The sequence below is a fragment of the Bacidia gigantensis genome (genome assembly GCF_019456465.1).
Source record: "Bacidia gigantensis strain McMullin 20006 chromosome Unknown contig_245, whole genome shotgun sequence".
In the NCBI taxonomy this organism is placed as follows: domain Eukaryota; kingdom Fungi; phylum Ascomycota; class Lecanoromycetes; order Lecanorales; family Ramalinaceae; genus Bacidia; species Bacidia gigantensis.
This window is the reverse complement of record NW_025408601.1, coordinates 1,158,260-1,178,167: the sequence shown is the minus strand read 5'-3', so window position 1 is coordinate 1,178,167 and position 19,908 is coordinate 1,158,260. Positions and strand designations below refer to the sequence as shown.

The following is a 19,908-nucleotide window of genomic DNA, read 5'->3' as shown; positions in this document are numbered from 1 at the left end:
TCCTTCAGCGCGAGTGATCAGTGGAGACGGAGAGGGTCTTATGGTGTAATGGAAAGCAATCTGTGAGGGCAGTCGTGGTGAGCTGTTGCCAAAGGATCAGCAGGCCACATGCTCTCATCCCTGCCTGCCACGTTTTGTTCAAATGCGCCGAAGGAGGTGATCGGCGGCCTAAGTAGAAAATTTTATAATTACTGTCTTGCGTCGGGTGTAAGACAGGTACCTTGCAGCTTTGCGAAAGTACTCTAACGGTAAGATCGTTGAAGGCGTGTGGGTGTGCCTGCTGAACCTCCCGGGTGCAGATACTAGAGATTGATGTTCTATCCTCGGAAGCGCAGTGAAGGTTCGATAAATTGATAGGGCCAAGAAGTGGGAGCGCGAATTGCGGTGGAGCGCGAGTACGCTTCCCGTACGTAGAACTAAGGTATAAGGGCTAGAGCCACGGACAGGGAGACAAGGGAGGCAACGACGACAGGGACCGTACTACGAAAGCGAGAGGGCTAACGGGAGTTCAGGCAGGATTTGTAGAAGCAGCAAAATGCTTCGATCGCGCTTGATATCTTAGCCAGACAAAGCCAGAGTTTAAAGTACTCTCCGTCGACTGGAAAGAATAGCCTGAATAATAGAGAGAGAGAGAGAGAGAGAGAGAGAGAGAGCACGTTACGGACATAAGGCCAATGAAGGAGCCATATCTTAAAACAACCTGACGAAGATCTTAGCCTGGGATAGTATGGCATCAGCGACTGAGTCAGCGAGCCTTGGAAGCCCAGCACAGCCAACACAGCCATAGCCAAGGGCGAGAAGCACGCACAAAGAGTCGGTCACGAAGTCAAGTAATGAAAAGCATGCAGCAACGATTGCAAAGCCTCAGGCGTCATTCTTTGGCGCCCACAGCGGTGGCATATGCATGTATGCAAAGATAGAACTGGACATAGCTAATCTAAGAACAACATAAGCAGTAAGAATCTCTGTCTCTGATCCCATGGCCAAGTCAGTACAGAGGTACTCCGGTACCTCTACTCGCGTAATTGGCCGCACTTGGGATGCTGAGCCAGTGGGAGGCTTTCCTTTCTATCCAGAACTGCTGGTCTAGGCTACGGACATCTGAGAGGATGATCTCCAGGGTCCATTATTTCGTCAGACTTGTCCAGGCGTGATCAGGCACAGTCAAGTTGAGTCAAGTTGAGCGACACTGGTGAAACGACGAGGCATGTTTGTTTCAGCCAGAGCGTCGAGATAGGAAGGATTCGCCGGCGGTGACAAGGGCGAAAGAATCCGCCTATTCTTCTTCCATTCTGTGCTATTGGGGGCGGGCCTTATTGTTCGGCAGTGGTCGGATAGATCCTCGGATGCTCAGGCAGACAACGTGCTCCTTTGCAGATCTCCATGTCGGCCCCAAAGTCTCCCATCAAGCCCGTGGACGCCAGTGGATCGTCTTGCGTGATCCGCTGCCGATCCCCACGCTGCACCACGTTTCACGACTCCCGACACGCAGCGATCAACCGGACTACAGCTTCAGATGCAAGACCATGCAGGTACAATATCCCATTGTTTCCGCACCGCTCATATTCCTTCAATCGAGACTCCGAGGGCTCGTCTCGAGCCTCCACCCACACGCGAGCACCGGCTGTCGTCGCGTAGCCTTGACGAAGGGATAGCAGATAATCTCCACGCTTTTTGCAATTCGTAATATCCATTATATCCAATTGCACCAGGCTCCTTTCGCTTGCTATCATATCCCACAATGCATCCAACATGTGACCTCCCAAGATGAATCATCTCCAACTAAGATACCGTTTGAAATGTGCCCACCCCGCAAGAGATCTCGTCAAAGCTATCCAGCACATTGAACCCCATCGCCGAGAAGTTGTCTACGTTGCCGTCGTCATCAACCTGTCAGAAAGTTGATGTCAGCAAAATTTGTGCGTCTATGGTGGGACAGGATGGCTTACGTAATCGAGCAACACAGCCGTAGAGCCCTGCTTTTGATGCTGCTTGATGCCGAGCAGTATCAGCCCTTGCAGCACCGTTGAGAAATCTCCCGCGCTGGGAGATACCACCGGGCTTGAGATGCCTCCTACCACATCTGCGTCACTGTTGACGCTGTTGATGCCGGGCATGGCGTCTGCGCAACTGGAACTAGCCCCGTATAGCACAACCGCTCCAAGCAACACCGCGTCTGCTCGCCTCTTCGCCCTCACAATTCCACAGCCCGCTTGGTTAGCGAGCGCTAGGCCATAAATCTCCATCACACCGAGCCGCGAGCTGGTGCGCACAAGGTCTTGCACCTGGCCCGCATGCTCCACGCCTTGAATAAGATCAAACTCCACCTCCGTGCTGTTCATTGCGGCTGTGAGCCGTTCTGGCGGGCTCCATGACTGGAGATTTGGTAGCAACATGCTACAAACAGGTCTGGATGGCGACTCGCCCCACCCGAGATTATCAAACCACTGGCGGAGCCACTTACGCTCAAGTGGGTTATGATTTGGGATTCCCAAGTATATATTTGGGAGTCTCGAGCCGAGCTGTAAGCGCTTGATGCCCTGCCTCTGAAGTAAAGCCTTGACTGCTCGTTTGTGCAAGGATTGACCGATGGACAAATTGCGACGCTCAGGATCGACGAGAATTGGTCCAATGACTCCAGTCCCAGTGGATTCGAAGAAGAACGTGGGGCAAAAGCCATATAAAGCTTGCGTGGTGGTATTGCGGACAACAAAGTGCTGCTCAGGAACGAGATTCAGAAGAAAGCTTTTGTGGGTACAATGAGCGAGCACTGACGGCTGATCTGCGTCTTGCTCATGTACATTCATCAAAAGTGCATCAAGACCATGAGCGTCACGCTCCCGGTCCCAAAGTTCCACGAGCCAGCGCTGCTTTGACTGATGTACTTTTTGGTTCTGTCGAAGACTGCCTGGAAGACTTCCAGTCGGTTTGAATGCACCGTATAAAACGTTGACTAGTGCTTGCAATGCAGTCTCTGTGAAATCGAAGGTGCAGATGTACGTTCCTAGCGAAGACTCCATAGCAAAGTCATACGGCGAGCTTACCGAAACCACGACTAGAGGCTTCTCTCGTTTGTCTCCTCTTTGAGACAGTCTGCAGATCATCGAGACGTGTTTTGTGAACCCATGCTGATACAAATTCCGATTTGCGTCGGCAGTGACCACAACTACTGCGCTTGCTCGGTTGATAAGATTTTCATGCATAGGTCGGACTCCATTAGCGGTGTACGAAGTATGTAGTACTCGGCCCCCACGTTGACGAGCTAGAGACCGACCTAGTTCCTGGAATACATTTTCTCCACTCATACCAGGCGCCTTCTGCCAGGAGGCAGTCGGCGGCTCCGGCGAGTCACCGCTGGAATTCAAGGCCTGTGACTGCGCGGAAGCCGGTAGTGGTTTCACCACAGGTGTCAGGAGTAGAAGCTCATCATCAGCTTCTAGGAGCTTAGAGAGCGGCAATAGTCGCTCCTTGTCCCTAACAACAGTTATGGAAGAATTGTATGCCTTCTCCGATAGCTGAGCATGCAAAGGCTGGAGGGGCGAAAGTGATGCTACTCCACCCGGGGCAAGCGCTTTTTCCCAGCTCATACACTTTGACTTTATATGGAGCATTCGTGACAATGACTGTTGAATTCGTTCTGGAGTGATTAGATCATTGTCCAAGCCAGCCTTGAGGCCGCTGAAGGCCTCCTGTTGCCCCTTAAACGAGCGACAGACGATGATGAGATCACAGCCAGCATTGAGTGCCATAACAGCACCACCACCGATGCCAATGTTGTTAGTCAGCGCTTCCATCTCAAGGCACTCAGAGATGACAACCCCTTTAAAGCCCATCTCCTTCCGTAACAAGTCTTCAATGACTTGATCAGAGAGGCAAGCATGCATCGTCTCCACACCAGCGGACGACAATGCGCATCCTCCGACCATCATTGCATCAATACCTCGTGAGATGGCCTCGCGAAAAGGGCCAAGGGCATTCGCGCTCAATTGTTCTAAAGAGTCTGTGATAACCGGAACGTCAAGAGCGGATCCAAGAAACTCTAGGTTGCCGTACGATGGAAAATGCTTGCCACAGGTTGCCAGACCTGCTTCTTTGTAGCCATTCATCGCAGCAATGCCAAATCGTGACACTTCGTCTGGATCGTCTCCAGATGACCTGACTCCAAGAGGCTGATTTTTTATATTAGTTAAGACGTCTAGACAGGGTCCCATGATCCAGTTGATGCCAACTGCCTCGAGCTCCTCAGCGGTAGCTTTAGCAATCTCTAGCGCCATCTCTGTTGATCCTGTGGCAGCTATACCCATTGCACTGGGAAATTGCTGGACATAGTCAATGTCAAAAAGGCTGTTGACACCTCCATTTTCCTGGTCAAGTGCTATGGCTAGCGGTACTGGATGCTTTGCGTTATGCGCGATAGTCTGCAAATCCAAGACCAGCTTTGCAGTCTGCTCAGCATTCTTAAGATTTTTGGCGGTCAAAAGAACTGTCCCAAGATGATGATCCTCGATGAGCTTTTTGATTTGCGAGGTCACCTCTGTCCCGTCAAACCCCTTTCAACATCGCAAAGTCAGCAATCTTCCCATAAAACGGAAGCAATACTTTGGGCGCGTCTTCATGAACATGGATCTTCGGCGGTAGAAACCCGTGCTGTGTGGCCTTACAGATCAGGGAAAATTCATGAAGGAAAACACCATACCATCATCATCAATTGTCCCAGCTTCCAGTCCATATCGTCGAAGACCGACGAGACATCCATGCTAGCTGGGGTACTGTTGTCACTCATGATTGCACGGCCAGAATCTTCAACGAACGGCAATCGCAAGTCAGAAACACTTCATCAGTTTCATCGTTTGGAATATATCAGCATCTTGGGCCTCTGCATAGACCTCTTCAATACCATCGATCGCTACTTTTACTGCTCATTAGGAGTAGTTTCAATTCGAAAACCATGGAAATCCTGTATCTTGCGTCGCAGAAATAGTGATTTGAAATCAATCAAATGCGAGACGTTGACTCATCCCAGCTTCTTCTTGACTTAAATGAATCGCATTCGCCTTCCTCGATTTTCCTGGATAGGACATGCTGTCCCGCATTGCCACCAGAAATTCTGGCCCTCGTAGGGCTGGGGTGCCAAGGCTCTGGACTCTCCCGTCAGCTTAGCGTGAAATGATTGATGCCAAGACCTCTAGTATGGCGGACGTCCAAGCACTGACAGGACTGTTGATCATTCTACGACGGGTCTGAGAAAACTTGCTAATATCCATTTTCATATTTAAAATGCATAGGAGCCCATACATCAGCCGTTTGGTGACGTACATCCCTCTGACACTTCACATAGCGACTTTAGCGCTTGCGAGATAACAAAGGCATGGCTTTGCCCCCAGAGTATGCTTCACACATCTGCTTGACTCTCTCTTGCGCAGATAATGGTATACGCCACATCATGGCTCGATTGAAAGATTCGCAGACATACTCTTTCATCTCACTGGCGTTCTTCAAAGAAACTATGTCATTTGTCTCAAGCCGTCTTTTAAATCCATCCCAAGCCCCATATGATATCATGAGAGGCGTACACATTTGCTTGGCTCTGAAAGGTGGGGTTGATGTCCGCTGAAAGGCGAAGTCGATGCATTCGTAGAATCGGAGTTAGCAATGCTTTTAAGACTACAACAAGGAGTCGAAAGACTTGTCTCTTGAGACCTTGCCCGAGAGACTATTTTTGACTCTCGACATTATCTTCGTATTAAGGAAACTGTATTCCGAAAAATTACTTACTCATAGCGATTTCTCCCGCGACTTCAATGTCTTCGATTTGAACCCTGTCGGGACTGAAGTATTGCACCAACACAGCAGGCTGTACTCGGTCGAGAACTCGGTGGACGATCCCACAAATGGCGTTGCGCCACATGTAGTAAAACACTGCAACGGCATATACCTCATCATCTGAATATTTGATGCAGCTACCTAAAGGATTGGTGGATGAGTCTGATTGTACGGACGTGTCGTTGATCAGATCCTCGATCATAACCTTTGAGGGTGGATCAAAAACACTTTTAGCCAGAGTCAGGGTGTCAACCGTATGCCGCGAATCTTCCTGTCCCGCCACGAGCTGTCGAACCATAAGGACAAGGCGCGAAAGTCGGATCAGTTTGTCTGTGATTGCCCCCAGGCAGCTACGAAGGTTGAAACCGGACTTATTGCCAATGAGCGAGCTCCTAGACCTAACGGATCGTCCATCTCTGAGGCTGTACCGGCGAAGATTGAGGCACCCGTCTGGATTGGGAGATTAGCTAAACGAGCCGAAGCTTTGCTAAAAAGGTTATTTAGTTTTCTCTTCGATGACGATGCTTCGAGCAAGAAGCTCTTCTAACGCCTCCCAATGACCATAAATCCAATCATTTGACTAAGCGCGAGGGCATGAATCTGATGATCGGTCTTTCGGACACCCATAAGAAACTCATGACCATGATAAGTTCTGTGCCAGGAAAACGTTGCTATGGGAAGGTACCCATACCTCGGCCGAAAGCAGCAGCGAGATTGAAAGTAGTATAAAATCGGCATAGTTCGGCGCCTTGCAAAACGAGGGCGCTTCGCAGGGACTGCATGGCCCTGTTTCCAGAGCTACATGCCATGCGTACATCACTCTCGTTTCCAGTCGAGTATGCATGGTGGCTGTCGCAATTGTATGCCGCAGCGGTATCAAAGGTAGAGTCATTACCTAATTGGGCGGGCATACTGGTTGATATGCTTGTGGACGGCATGGCAGTCAGCATACGTACCTATTGCGAAGCCAGCCGGGTGTGATTGCTTGATAACGGCGCAGCAGGAGGGCCGAGAAGCTTTCTGGCTTCCGGAGGACCAAAAGTAAGGTACGTGCCCTGACTCAAGCCTGCTTTAAGGATTTGCCTGAGCAGTAGACCGACATCATCTTGTACAGGCCCGGCATTTTCAGATTTAGACCACGTGACGGACAAACGGTAACAGTCATAGGTACATTTCATTGGAAAAGAAAGTCAACAAACCATTCGTACTTGAACTGTCCTGCAATCGATAGCTACAAAGGCGATGAGTTCTACAACACACTCTGCAAACGGGTTTCTCCTCGCCGCACTTTTGATTGACACCGATCAGCATTTCTCCCTGTCAAGACAGCGGCCAGTAGTTGGTTCCCTGCTAACCTTGACTTTTCTTGAACGGTAGGTCTCACATTTGCCTTTCTGTGTCATGCTTGAGAACTAGCTTTCCGAACGACCTTGCAATAAACGTCGCCCCAGCAAGAAAATCGAGGCTATCATGCAAATGCGAGATATTACCGAAAAGGCACAACGTAAGTCAAAGCGCGGCGCTGGTTGGGCAATAGCTTCTGTATAAAATCATGGATTCAATATTTATTATTTGAAAAGCTTAGATTATAAAGCCTTCTTATGAGGCTTTGGTTGGTGTGGTGCCGTGTTTTAACTCAGAAGAGTACGTTATTGGGAGAAATAAATTATTCACAATAACCATCAGTCCTAGCACACGAGGCCACAGTTCAGCTCTCTCAGCCGACAAGGCTAACATACATAGGAAGCTAGAAGATTTATGTCGAAAGTGGAATGCGAAGAACTCCTTGTCCCGTCTTACATGCATGTCAGATTGATCGGCATAGGTTCCTAGCCCTTTATTGGCCACCACTAGAAAATCTTGTTGTTGGATGAAGACTTCTAGTCTCATACTGCGAACAATTTGCTAATAGGGTCTAGTGAATACGCACCGCCTCAGCCGCGAGCAAAACTTGCTGTTGCCTTTCCTTCAATCAAATCGTCGTCCGCTGCATGATTAGATTGTCAAGCTGAATCTTGTAATCTTGCACAGTCTACGGGATGTAACCACCGGCTCAGCTTCGTCGCTCGTGAGGCTGTTTCTTGCACAAATTTTCTTTTTTGAAATACGTGATTTTGTAGGTGCACAAATCGGCGTTCCGAGACGGCATGAAGGTGACGCTGAAAATTGGTATATGAGGACCACAAGGTCTACACATTGCCAATCAATCATCATCACCATCTTTTATCTCTTTACCCAAAAAAAGCTTACGATAATATCACATCCTGCCCTGCATACTCTTCGGCCTCACTATGCGTCATGCCACTGCCCTTCTCCTCCTCGCCTCCAAATCGACTACCATGGCTTGTACAGGAGCGCAGCAGTCAGGTTACTGCTGCGATGGCGCCATTCTCCGGAAAGATCACAGCTCAAACGGTTTCTCTGCTGACCAGCTCATCTGTTGCCAAGGCTCTTCACCAATGATCAATTTGGCCTCCACTGCACCAACGACCTGCACAGCCGGGACGCAAATTCCTCTCACGCAAGGATCCAGCGCTGGAAGCTCTTCCAGCCCGACCGCATCTTCGCTGTCTTCACTTGTTGGAGGTGCAAGTAATCCTGCTTCGAGTTCTTCGGGTAATACTCCTTCGTCGGCCTCTGCGAATGGAGCGATGGTCACTGCGGTGTCGTACGTTGGCGCTGCTGCTGTTGCTGTGGGCGGACTCGTACTCGCTATGTAAGATGTGGGCGGACCGTTAGCTTCGGCTCAGAACTCGCTCACACCGCTGAGATACTCGGGAATGAAGACACGGAATCTTGGTCTCATTCAATCGACATTCCTCCTGACTCCAAGAGTCAATTACAAGGCAGTCGAAAAAGGATGTTGGGCAAGCACTTTTATTCTATTTGAAGCGGCTAGACATAATGAAATGGGGGTTTGAAGCTGTTAAGATCTCGCAGGCGCTCAGATCAATGTGTACTTCACCTTAGTCCCAAAGATTTCACCCCAGATCTTTGAATACCCGGCTGTGGATCATGAGCCCAACGGCAGAATGCCAATTCCAACATGTCAAGCGTCATCATCATCATCCAATCTTCAGGTCTGTCTTCAGGTCCATCGTCAAAGACTTGTGTTCAAATAGCCTGCATGTGTGATGGAACCTAATTTCAAATGCCAAGCTTTCTCATTTCAGGGGCTAAAAATATACAGTGGCATCATTTAGGAAGCATTGATCCATCCACACAAGTCATCCATGCTGTGGCAAATCCTTGAAATGGTACCTCTGATTCATGCTGAAGAACCCTGGCTTCGTAAGGATCCTCAAGCTCGACCTAGCATTACCCCGAACCCTTGAAAAGGTGTATTAGTTATGTCTAAACACGCAAGACACGATACCCATTGGACAGCAGATCGCTTTGTCTACTGATCGAGCTCATAATTTCGAGAACACTGAAGGTACAACGCCGCTCATGTCAACTAATGTGCTTTTATTCCGAACCCAGGCTTCTAGTCCTCGTTTCCCGTTTTCTACACCCAAGCCGCTCTGCTTCCAGCCTCCGACGCTCATCTCGGCAGGACTCTCACCCCAAGTATTGACCCAGGTGATTCCAGCCTCCAGCCTTGCAACTACTTGATGAGCTAAATTAAGATCTTTGGTGAAGACACCCGCTGCAAGACCAAGCGGTGTAGCATTAGCCCTAGCCACAGCCTCATCTATCTTGTCATAGGTGAGTATTGAAAGGACAGGCCCAAATATCTCCTCTTGAACAATTTTCATGTTATCGCTACAGTCGGAAAAAACGGTCGGCTGGACCCAGAAACCATGCTCCATGCCTTTGAGCGACGGTGGTTTCTCTGGCCCTCCATAAAGTAGCGTTGCCTTGTCAACATCGATACCATGGCGGATGTATGCGACAACTTTGTCCAAATGGACCTTACTGACCAAAGGTCCGAAATTCGTGTTCATATCCATCAGATCCCCAGCACGAACATGTCCCATTCGCTCTACAAGCTTGCTCTCGAAAGCGTCCTTCATCTGTTTCGGAATGAAGACCCTCGTGCCGTTGGTACAGACTTGCCCCGTGGAAAAGAAGTTCGCCATCATGGCACCGTCAACGGCTTGGTCAACATCTGCATCCGGTAGGATGAGGACTGGGCTCTTGCCGCCTAATTCCATTGTCGTATACTTCATGCCTCCCGCTGCAGATGCAGCGACTTTCTTGCCTGTGCTGACCTGTCCAGTGAAAGACACTTTGGCGATATCTTCATGTCCTGACAGATAAGCTCCAACATCACCGGCGCCGCTAACCACATTGAAAACACCAGCTGGTACACCAGCCTCTGAATAAATCTCGGCAAGGGTCAGTCCATGTAATGGGGTAAACTCGCTTGGCTTATACACCATGGTGTTGCCCGCGGCTAAACATGGCGCAGACTTCCAAAGAGCGATCTGAACGGGATAATTCCAAGCGCCGATACCAGCACAGACGCCTAGCGGTTCTTTTTTGGAGTACACCCAGGCATCCTCTCTGAGCTGGGTGGTCTCTCCGTTCAGCCCGCCACCGGCGACATGATTGGCAAAGAATTCGAGCACATCTGCTCCAGTAACTACATCAACGGTGCTAGTCTCCGAGAAGGGCTTGCCTGTGTCTCTTGTTTCTTGAGCAGCGATAGAATCATTCCGCTCTCGCAAGATCGAAACGGCCTTTAGAAGTATTCGAGATCGCACTATAGCCGGGGCCTTGGACCATGACAGAAAGGCTTCTTTGGCGGACGCAATGGCCGCGTCAACATCAGACTTTGAAGCGGCCTGAATGCTCGCAAGTGGCTCTCCATTAGATGGGTTGACGGAGTCAAATGTGTGTCCAGATGTGGCGTTTCTTGGTTGGCCGTTATAGTACAAAGGCTGCGATGAAGACATACTGAAGACCGCACAATGATTTCGGTATTCTATTGAAGGACTTTCTTACAGTGTATTACATTTCCTTCATCATTCGATGGGCGATGCTCGTAAGTTGAACGCTCCTAGTATTCCTTTCAATTACCAGCTCTAGCCGAGAGGTTGGATTGTTCCGCACACTGCCGGAGATGGATTATGCGGAGAGCACCCACGATTTGAGCGACTGTCTATGCTACCATAGGATCCCTAGGAGCCGAATGACGCGCTTATGGAGTGAGCTTCCATGTTGCATAAATCTCTCTCTGTCGGCCTCTGATTACGGGGCGGATGGGCAGACTGGAACCGGGTTAGCGTATGTGGGGTTTCTGGCTCTGGATTTCATTTTTTTGAGCAGATGACAACTCCAACCGCCGGACTGTGAATCTTACAAAGGCTGGGCCGCTGCTTTTCATTTTCATTTTTCATTTTGCCTCACTTCTCTGTGCTTTTCACCGCGTCTCTGTACATGTCTCCTATCTCTGTCTCTTCTGCTGTAATGGAATTTTGCTTGACAGTCTTTTCAGCCATCAAGTAAAACAAAGACTATTTAGCATCCAACAGAAAGGCCGTCTCAGTATCTTCTTCCTCTTTCTGCTTCAGTTCTGGGTCCAAAGCAGTGCTACAGACACATCGCGAGGAGTGGGCACTCCAATTATCTTTTCCTCCCTTCTTGGTTTTCGCAATGACTACCACGCATCTTTCACCCTCGGAAGCAAACAACTATGATTATATCATTGTCGGTGGTGGCACTGCTGGTTGCGTTGTTGCCAGCAGACTCTCCGAGTATCTGCCACATGCCAGTGTTCTTCTCATTGAGGCGGGCCCAAGTGATTTCATGAATGACAAGGTGCTCAAATTGAAAGAGTGGTTGACTCTCCTGGGTGGCGAACTCGATTACGACTATGGTACGACAGAACAGCCGATGGGTAATTCACATATTCGACATTCCCGTGCCAAGGTCCTTGGTGGCTGCTCGTCCCATAATACCCTCATATCGTTCCGTCCATTGGAATATGATCTTGCTCGATGGGCAGAACTGCTCGGCAACCAACAAGGGAAGGAGAACTGGACGTTTTCTGAGTTCACCAGGATTCTGGACGGACTCCGTAACACCGTAAACCCTGTACACGCGAGACACAGAAACCAGCTCTGCAGAGACTGGGTTGACTCATGCTCTACTGCCCTGGAAATCCCGGTCATCCGCGACTTCAATCGCAGGATAACCAAAAAGGGCAATTTGCACGAAGGGGTAGGATTTTTCAGTGTGGCATATAGTCCTGACACAGGACATCGTAGCTCTGCGTCTGTGGCATACATCCACCCGATATTACGAGGGGATGAGCGGCGGCCAAATCTTACGATCGTAACGAACGCCTGGGTTGACCAGCTGAAAGTCGACCGCCAAACTCATACAGCCACGGGAATCAATGTGATTTTCCAATCAGGCGAGAAAATCGCGCTCAAGGCGAAGAAAGACATCATATTGTCCGCCGGTGCAGTTGACACGCCTCGACTGCTTCTCCTCTCCGGCATCGGCCCTCAAGATCAGCTGTCATCTCTAGGCATTCCCGTGGTCAAAGACATCCCTGGAGTAGGTTCGAACCTCCTAGACCACCCTGAAACAATCATCTTGTGGGAACTCAACCGTCCGGTCCCTGCGAATCAGACAACAATGGACAGTGACGCCGGTCTTTTCCTTCACCGTGGCCCAGCGACGAACCCGTCAGACCCAAATCACGAAGATACAGAGGCAGCAGATATGATGATGCACTGCTACCAGATACCTTTCTGTCTAAATACAGCACGCTTAGGCTACGACACCCCGATCGATGCCTTCTGCATGACTCCGAACATACCGCGACCAAAGAGCAGAGGGGTCCTGTATCTCACTTCGGCAGACCCGAAGGTCAAGCCAGCCCTAGATTTCCGCTACTTCACTGACCCTGCCGGTCATGATGCAGCCGTATTAGTGGCAGGAATTCGAACAGCAAGGAGAGTGGCAGAGCAGCAGCCCTTCAAGTCCTGGTTGAAGCGAGAAGTTGCACCGGGGCTTGACGTGCAGAGCGATGAGGCCATATCCGAGTACGCGAGGCGCGCAGCACATACTGTCTATCATCCCGCTGGCACGACGAAGATGGGTGATTTGGAGAATGACAGTATGGCTGTCGTAGATGCCGAGCTACGGCTTAAGGGTGTAAAGGGAGTCAGAATTGCGGACGCGGGTGTATTCCCGGAGATGACCAGTGTGAATCCAATGCTGACCGTCTTAGCAATTGGCGAGAAGTGTGCTGAGATGCTTGCTGAAGAAGCCGGATGGAGCAGGCAGTCTACACCATGGGAAAGGGCGAGATTGTGATTGCTGGAAATTTGGTGGAAGCGACTAAGTCACCACACTTGACAGGATTCTTGACGGTTTCTTTGGCCCAGAAATTGGATTGAGCAATCGTGTTCAAAGACGGCTTGACACAGGATTGGGCCTGCATCTTCGACGGAATAATTTGTCGTGTCTCATTGGAATTTGTATGCATTTTGCCTGCGACATAAAAGTTAGATACCCATCATTCAAGGAGTTCAAACCCAAGACCCCTCGATCATTGACTCTGCTTGATATTCGAACAAATGTTTCGAGCACCCAATCCTTAGTTGCTGCTATATATTGCAACTATGACCAACAGAAGATGCTAAATAAAATCGCTACATGTCCAACGCCAGCCGCTAAATGCTCGTTATGCCAGTATTCTTTTATATCCCAAAGTTCCACTGCTGAATGTATACGCTCAAAAGCATGAACTAAAATCAATCAATAGGATTCAGACACTCCGTCAAGGCCTTCTCTGGATCCCACTCCGGTAGTTGCAGTGGTGTGTCCTTCGTCATCCCATCCATCTTCTCGCTTTGCACCTCCCCCATACCATCTGTCATGCCATTTGCGGTGCCATTTGGCACCAGACCCTGCCCTTGTATCTCCACCATATCACCAGCCCTCTTTACCCAGTTCTTCCACCCCTCGCTCACCGGCGCCACCTGCCCATTCACCACCCACTGCGTACTCCCCGCCAGGGCAATCGCCTTCCACAACGCCATCGTGAACGTCTGGCTCTCCTCTCCCCCCTCATAAAACACCTTGCTCACCTTATAGCACGTCAGGTCCCAATGCAACTGTTGCGGCAGCGCCGCCACAGCCCAATACACCGCATTGAGAATCAAATAGCTCGCCCCGAACGCGACCTGCAGATCCAGCGTCGAGTTTCCCAAACACACCACCCCCATCATCAACGTGAGCGTCCCAATCAGACTCACTATGCGATAGCTCCCCTCGCTGAAGAAATAATTGCACGCTTCCGGGTGCCAATACAGCTCCCGCGCCACCTCCTCCTTACACACGATGATCCTGAAGCTGCCATTCGGATACTTAATAACGATCTTATCCGGCGGCACATTCCGCGTGCTCTCCCTCTTCTTCAGATCCAAACTCCACCGACTGCCAAAGCCAATCAAACTAGTCAAGAAACTCAGTAAGAGCGTAGCTAGCAGAGCGAACCCGTCTCCCTTCTTGATACTCAGCACCAACAACGCCACACTCATCGCCGTGCCGAGCAAGCTCGTGTAGGCCAGCGGGCCCCATGTCGCAGCCTCCACACTCTTGCTCGGGTCAGGCTTCTCAATCAGTTCGCAGCGGACGTGGTAGTCCCTGAGGGCCTCGCGGGAGTGGAGGAGGTTGGCGATGTGATTGACGAAGTCACGGATGCCGCCGCTGCGGGCACCGATGACCTTGCCCGTGGCGGGAGCGAGGGTGAGGGGGCGAGAGGTGCGGATTAAGGCTTGCGGGGCGGGCAGGAGGCGTGGGAGGAGGGCGATGTAGGAGAGAAGGGAGACTTGGGCGTTGGCGGTTACGGAGGCTTCGCCGAGGATTGCGAGACTGGAGAATAGAGAGGGTCAGGGGGTTTTTGGGATTCATAGTTAAGGGGGAATTGGTGGTCTGGGAGTAGAGAGGCTTACAAGCCGATGATGTCGAGTTGGAGAGAACGATAGCCATTTGTGAGCCAACGCATGGTGGTGGAGCGGATTCTGGATTATTTGTTGATTTGAGGTAGCAGAGACACTTCCCATGAAGAAGTCCGGATCGTCATCATCGTCATCGTTGTAATCCCTTGACAACGATATGAGGTATTTCCAGTCTGCCGCAAGGCTGCATAGGTGAAGGAATCTTGCTGGGCAGTGGCAGGACAAATATCAGCCGCTAATGCACAAAAGCATAGCCTGCCGCGCGTGCATCATGAATCCATCACCATTGAACACCAGGTGCTATTTTTATGGGCTACGACATGAGATGCACGGCTCTCCCTCGAGGTATGGAAGTACTAGGCCGCTTCATGCAGCCAAACGTTGAGACGTGAATCCTGTATTCATTTCACTACGGTTCCCTTGCGATTCCTTCATTTATGTACATGCATCGCTAGAATACATTTGTAGATCCAGCCAGCAGATCCACGCTGCCGCCCTTACATGACCGAATACTTTGCACCTTGCGTTGCCGCGCTATTGTTTAACCAGGTCGAGAATCGCTCAAATCGTGTATACATGAAATTGACTCATGTGAAACTCCTGTACAGCAGGAGAAATCAAAAAGACAGTATTGAAGGTTCCATCCGAAAAGACTTATCTGGATGGAGCGTGATAATGCTCAGAACATGACTGCGCTAGCCGGCACATCTTTCTGGAGTTGAAATGGTACATGATTAGGGGAAGTTGGACTTGTCGATTGAAGAAAAGGGCTCTGGGACACCGCTGGGCTCGGCGTTTGAGATCCGAATTGTCTTGGTTTGATATTCGAGGTGTCTGGCCTGATCAATTTCCTCGGCTGCTGCTTCACTTTCTGAGTAGGTTCGTCATCAGAAAATGCACTGCATTCGCCTTGATGGCTTTCATGTGTTGCTTGATTATTCGATGGAGACACCATCGATCGTGGAGCGTCAGCCTTGTCCGCTATACCAAATGCTTGACGGAGAGTGTGGGTTCTTTTCCGTCGAACATCGCGGGTTGGAATTGGTGGTGCACTTGTTGGTGATGGCGGAGTATCCATCCCATTCTTCAGGCTTGCCCCAGGAGGCAAATCAACAGTATCAACGGAAGAAGTACAGGACACAAAAGTGGGCTCCGAGATATCTTGCTTATTGACAGACTGTTTCCGGCTTCGCCCAGGAAGGACCATATTCCGCGTGGGAGAGTAGCGAGGACTGGCTAAAGGAGGCTGCTGGCCGGATGTCGTGGCTGAACTTTCGTGCAGACTAGGAGCGGAGTGGTTGTTTCTAGCAGCCACAGGCCTGGAAGAGGGATTGATCATGAAAGGGGTCCCAGGAGGGGCCATCCGCTTTTCAAGAGGTGAAGCTGAAGGTTTGCTATTGCTGCGTTGACGCCCAGACGTTGCTGAGTGTGACCTCTCTGCCATGTTTGCAGGTATGTTCCCTTGCCCGGCGGCCGATGACCCATATGGTGATTCTTGAATGCCATGAGTTTGAGGTCGATGTTCGTTTGTAGGAGTGTTTGACGAGTTCTGCCTGGATCGACCTTCTGGGTCCGGCATCTTCATAGGGCCGTTGCGTGGTATCGAATGCTTGTCCGAACTCTCCGAGTATGCCGAACTGCTCTTCGAAGAATGGCGGGAATGCCCTCGCGGGGTGCAATCTTGGTTACTCTGGTAAACTTTGCTGTGATTGCCTGTACCGAGCGCTTCGTTCATGACCGGAGGTACACCTTGCTGCCTTCCAGAACGAAATGGCGTTTTAGCTCGAGGAGCCATTGCACGATCTGGATATTGGTCCCTCAACTTGAGTATACCGTTTGGAAGTTGATTGTTCGTTGAATCATTTTCGATGCCCAACATTTTCATAGCTTTGGAAGGTTTCTCTTGTTTTCCGATCAGGGACCCGCGACTTGATTTCTTGAGCAACCCAAAGGCATGACTTGTCTTGTGGGGACTGTTTTCTCGTGTGCGCGTTGCTGGCGCTGGACTGCCGGATCGGCTTTGTGTCTCCGCAAAAGGCTGCAGCTTATCCACTACCATGCGTCTCCTTTCAGCGAGCTCTTGCGCAAGCTCTTCTCTTTCCTTCTGAGTTTCTGTGCTTGGTCCACGATTATGATGAGCTCGGACTTGCTCCTGCCATGAAGCTTTGATGTCATGATTACCACGGGGGGCTTCACCACCAAGAATGCGCTGCGCTTTGTTATTTCCCAGCGTTTGCTTAGCCTTTGCAGACTCAATATCGCGCAATGATCTTGCTTGTTCCAGCATGTTTCGTGCTGCCAAGGACAAGGGAGGCGGTACCGAGTCATCCTGATGGCTGTTGAGAGCATAGTTGGGTTTCTGTGCATCTTGATCATTGAGCGCAGATCCATGACCAAAGATACTGTCACGCGCTTCAACTCTTCGACCCTGCTCGACAGAGTCGTCTGGATAATTCGACGATTGTCCGCTGTCGTTCCTCAAATGCGCACGAACCAAGCTACTCAGACCGTTGGGCACCCCAACGGGACCAAGAGTCGGAGAGTCAGTATCAATGTTCGAAGTGATGGTATTTTTGGCAATATCAGATTGTTGCAAAGCTGTCACGGTGGCCTCACTTTTGTAACTTCGGCTCTCTGACGCAGTATCGTCGATGAACTCCTCCGTGTTATTCGAAGCAGCGTTGAATTTGGACGCCTGGAAAAAGGCGTCTCTTTTCGGAGCTTGTGGCTGGGAGAAGCTCTGAAATTTTGCATTGGGTAGCACAGGGGAATTAGCATCGACCTCTGACTCGCTCTCAGGGGCAGAGCTTGGATCAGGGCTATTCATTCCTGTAAGAAAGCTTCGCTCCATTGGAGATTGAGATGAATCATCAGCATGATTACGCAAAGCTGGAGAAGCACCTCGCTCAGGAACTGCTCGTGGAACACGATCTTCAATCCATGGCCGTCGTATTGAGTTCGTCCTTGAGAAGTTACTTCCCTGTGAATTGTTACGACTCCGCGAAGCAGAAGGTAGGTCATTGACGATAGAGGTGGCTGGTGAGAAGGGGCGTCCAAGCTGAGGACTTGGGGTGTTTCGTTCCCTCTGGAGCTGGAGTTGTCTTTGAAGGTATTGCTGCTCATCGTACTGCTTCTTCGGTTTGTTGAAAGCCCCTGATGCAGTAGCCTTACCAACATCATTTGGTTCAAGCGCAGCGACGAGTGTGGGATCGGCATTGTGAGAACTCAATTCTGGACTCATCGGAGGACTTAAAGGCGGCGATCTTCCATAACCCGAGTCCACGGGATGGGGATGCCGTTGGTCTTCGGCGAGACCTAGGTCAAATTCTGCCATTCTCGACGGTGTGGGAGATGGCCCTGGGCTCTCTGCGCGGTAACCGTTCGTCGCATAGAAAGGACCTCCACGCTGGTAACGGTCGCCTAGGTTCGTGGCGCTTCTTGATTGCCGTAGCTGGTTGCTTGCGGGACCACCAACAGGGGTGCGAGATCGATTGAAAGAGCCCAGCCTTTGCAAAGATGAAGATGATGAGTCGTAGAGGTCTCGATCGGGCCCTTGTCCGTACATTCTTCGTGACTTGATAAACGGCCGCTCAGAATTCGAAGAAGCAGGCTGTGTGATAGCAAGGGGAAATGCATTAATGCTTTCTTGTGCCCCGTATACGGATTTTTGGGAGGCTACAGAAGTGGCAGCTGTCGATGCTCGGGAGTGTGAAGGGACTGAAGTGGTCGAAGACGTCGTTTCACGGTTGCGGTCATATCTGGGTTCGGGTGGCGATCCTGATCTATCTTGCTCCTTTGACGATCGGGTGTGAGCTTGTTCAAGGACTGCCCTCTCATAGTCTTCTTTCTCCTGTTGCCTAAGCCTCTGAAAAGTGGACAGTGTTGTATCATTCTCGTAGATGGGCTTTCCCCCCATGTTCGCCGTCGTTGGAACATCATGATCATCCTGTCCTCCAAAGTGCTTGACCGAGCCGGCGCCTCCTACAGGTATCTTATATATCTTTTGTCTCCCGCCAAACATAGTGTTCCCCTCTCCAGGCCTTGCTCTGCTCATGACACCCCCATCGTCTGTGTGGTGGCTTTCGGAACCGTATGACTCCGTCCGAGCAACGGCGAAGGGTCTTCTCATGGATCCGCGAACCGAGTCCACCTCTGCAATATCGGCCAAGGCGTTGCGATGATTGAAAAGATCGAGCCTGGAGTTTCGCTTCGGAGCCAGGACGCTGTCGTCATTGGCCTTGCCGAGCATCGAGTTTGGGTCATCTTGCTCTTTGAGCATACTAAAGCGAGCGGCAAGCTTTGGCATGAGCAAGCTAGTCCGAAAGTCATCTGTGGCTGGAAGAGCTGCTGTGAGGTCAATCTCAGGCTTTGGCTCTGGAACAGGCGTCTTCTTTCTCTTGAAAGTCCTTGATAGCGAAGGAAGGGCTGGGATTTCATTTTCGAACGAGGGACGTCGGCTGCCCTCCCGCGAGGAGTTTTCCCCATGGGACTTCTTTCTTGATCGAAATCGATTCATTGCGAGCGACGAAGTGACAGAGTGTAGCTGGTGGTAGATGGGGTTGAATTGACGGCTAGAACAGGCTGTAGTTGTTCTACCGTCGGTTGCGTAAGGTCCCTGAGCATGGGTACGAATGTTTGACGGATCCTGCGCCGGTAATTTGGTTCAATTGCGAGCTGGTGGTGGCTTTGACACAGTCTCAGATCCCCTGCGCTGACAGCATGCAGGGGTTTGGTGATGGACAGTGAGGCTTGGCTAATTGGGATTATTGGATCGTTGGGCTGATTTGCGGCATAGACTGTTGTGATTGCGATTGCGCCTGTATCTTTCGGTTGCAGGAGTAGTGTATGGAGGCAAGGAGAATTATCTGCAGTGTAGAGGAGGCCAAAGTGGGTCGCAAAAGAGAAGTGAGAAGTGTCACTATCCTTCCACCCTTCCACGCGACTGGGGGAAGTTCTAGGGGCGGCGATCCCTCGTCCCCCTTAGACTCTAGGCGGGTGCTTGCCAAGAACCCCCTAATAACAGATCAGACGGGGATGTTCTCCTGCTTTCACCCTTTCATTGGCAATCGTTGCCCCAACAGCGCAGTATTATGGTCGTGGGACGGTCAGGAGGAAGGTGGAGTATGTCGAGTATGGCACGGTCGGAGGAGGCTGCAGGAGG

At 50.6% G+C, this 19,908-nt stretch overlaps 7 protein-coding genes across 7 annotated transcripts; 1 reads left to right on the top strand and 6 right to left on the bottom strand.

Moving 5' to 3' along the window:
• Positions 1 to 1,782: 1,782 nt before the first annotated feature.
• Positions 1,783 to 4,783, bottom strand: KY384_005406 (uncharacterized protein; the record flags this gene model as incomplete). Its single annotated transcript, XM_044813907.1, has 3 exons — positions 1,783 to 1,890; positions 1,950 to 4,550; positions 4,697 to 4,783. The coding sequence occupies 3 exons, from the start codon at positions 4,781 to 4,783 to the stop codon at positions 1,783 to 1,785; spliced, it is 2,796 nt and encodes a 931-aa protein (XP_044669208.1).
• Positions 4,784 to 5,767: 984 nt separating this feature from the next.
• On the bottom strand, positions 5,768 to 6,237 carry KY384_005405 (uncharacterized protein; the record flags this gene model as incomplete). Its single annotated transcript, XM_044813906.1, has 2 exons — positions 5,768 to 6,153; positions 6,195 to 6,237. 2 exons carry the CDS (start codon positions 6,235 to 6,237, stop codon positions 5,768 to 5,770), a joined length of 429 nt encoding a protein of 142 aa, XP_044669207.1.
• A 1,987-nt stretch (positions 6,238 to 8,224) lies between these two features.
• KY384_005404 (uncharacterized protein) lies at positions 8,225 to 8,883 on the bottom strand (the record flags this gene model as incomplete). Its single annotated transcript, XM_044813905.1, has 2 exons — positions 8,225 to 8,535; positions 8,826 to 8,883. 2 exons carry the CDS (start codon positions 8,881 to 8,883, stop codon positions 8,225 to 8,227), a joined length of 369 nt encoding a protein of 122 aa, XP_044669206.1.
• A 353-nt stretch (positions 8,884 to 9,236) lies between these two features.
• Positions 9,237 to 10,724, bottom strand: KY384_005403 (uncharacterized protein; the record flags this gene model as incomplete). Its single annotated transcript, XM_044813904.1, has 1 exon — positions 9,237 to 10,724. The coding sequence occupies one exon, from the start codon at positions 10,722 to 10,724 to the stop codon at positions 9,237 to 9,239; it is 1,488 nt and encodes a 495-aa protein (XP_044669205.1).
• A 700-nt stretch (positions 10,725 to 11,424) lies between these two features.
• KY384_005402 (uncharacterized protein) lies at positions 11,425 to 13,098 on the top strand (the record flags this gene model as incomplete). The annotated part of the gene is made up of 1 exon (XM_044813903.1): positions 11,425 to 13,098. One exon carries the CDS (start codon positions 11,425 to 11,427, stop codon positions 13,096 to 13,098), a length of 1,674 nt encoding a protein of 557 aa, XP_044669204.1.
• Positions 13,099 to 13,538: 440 nt separating this feature from the next.
• On the bottom strand, positions 13,539 to 14,794 carry KY384_005401 (uncharacterized protein; the record flags this gene model as incomplete). Its single annotated transcript, XM_044813902.1, has 2 exons — positions 13,539 to 14,661; positions 14,742 to 14,794. 2 exons carry the CDS (start codon positions 14,792 to 14,794, stop codon positions 13,539 to 13,541), a joined length of 1,176 nt encoding a protein of 391 aa, XP_044669203.1.
• A 632-nt stretch (positions 14,795 to 15,426) lies between these two features.
• Positions 15,427 to 19,263, bottom strand: KY384_005400 (uncharacterized protein; the record flags this gene model as incomplete). The annotated part of the gene is made up of 1 exon (XM_044813901.1): positions 15,427 to 19,263. One exon carries the CDS (start codon positions 19,261 to 19,263, stop codon positions 15,427 to 15,429), a length of 3,837 nt encoding a protein of 1,278 aa, XP_044669202.1.
• Between the last annotated feature and the right edge of the window lie 645 nt (positions 19,264 to 19,908).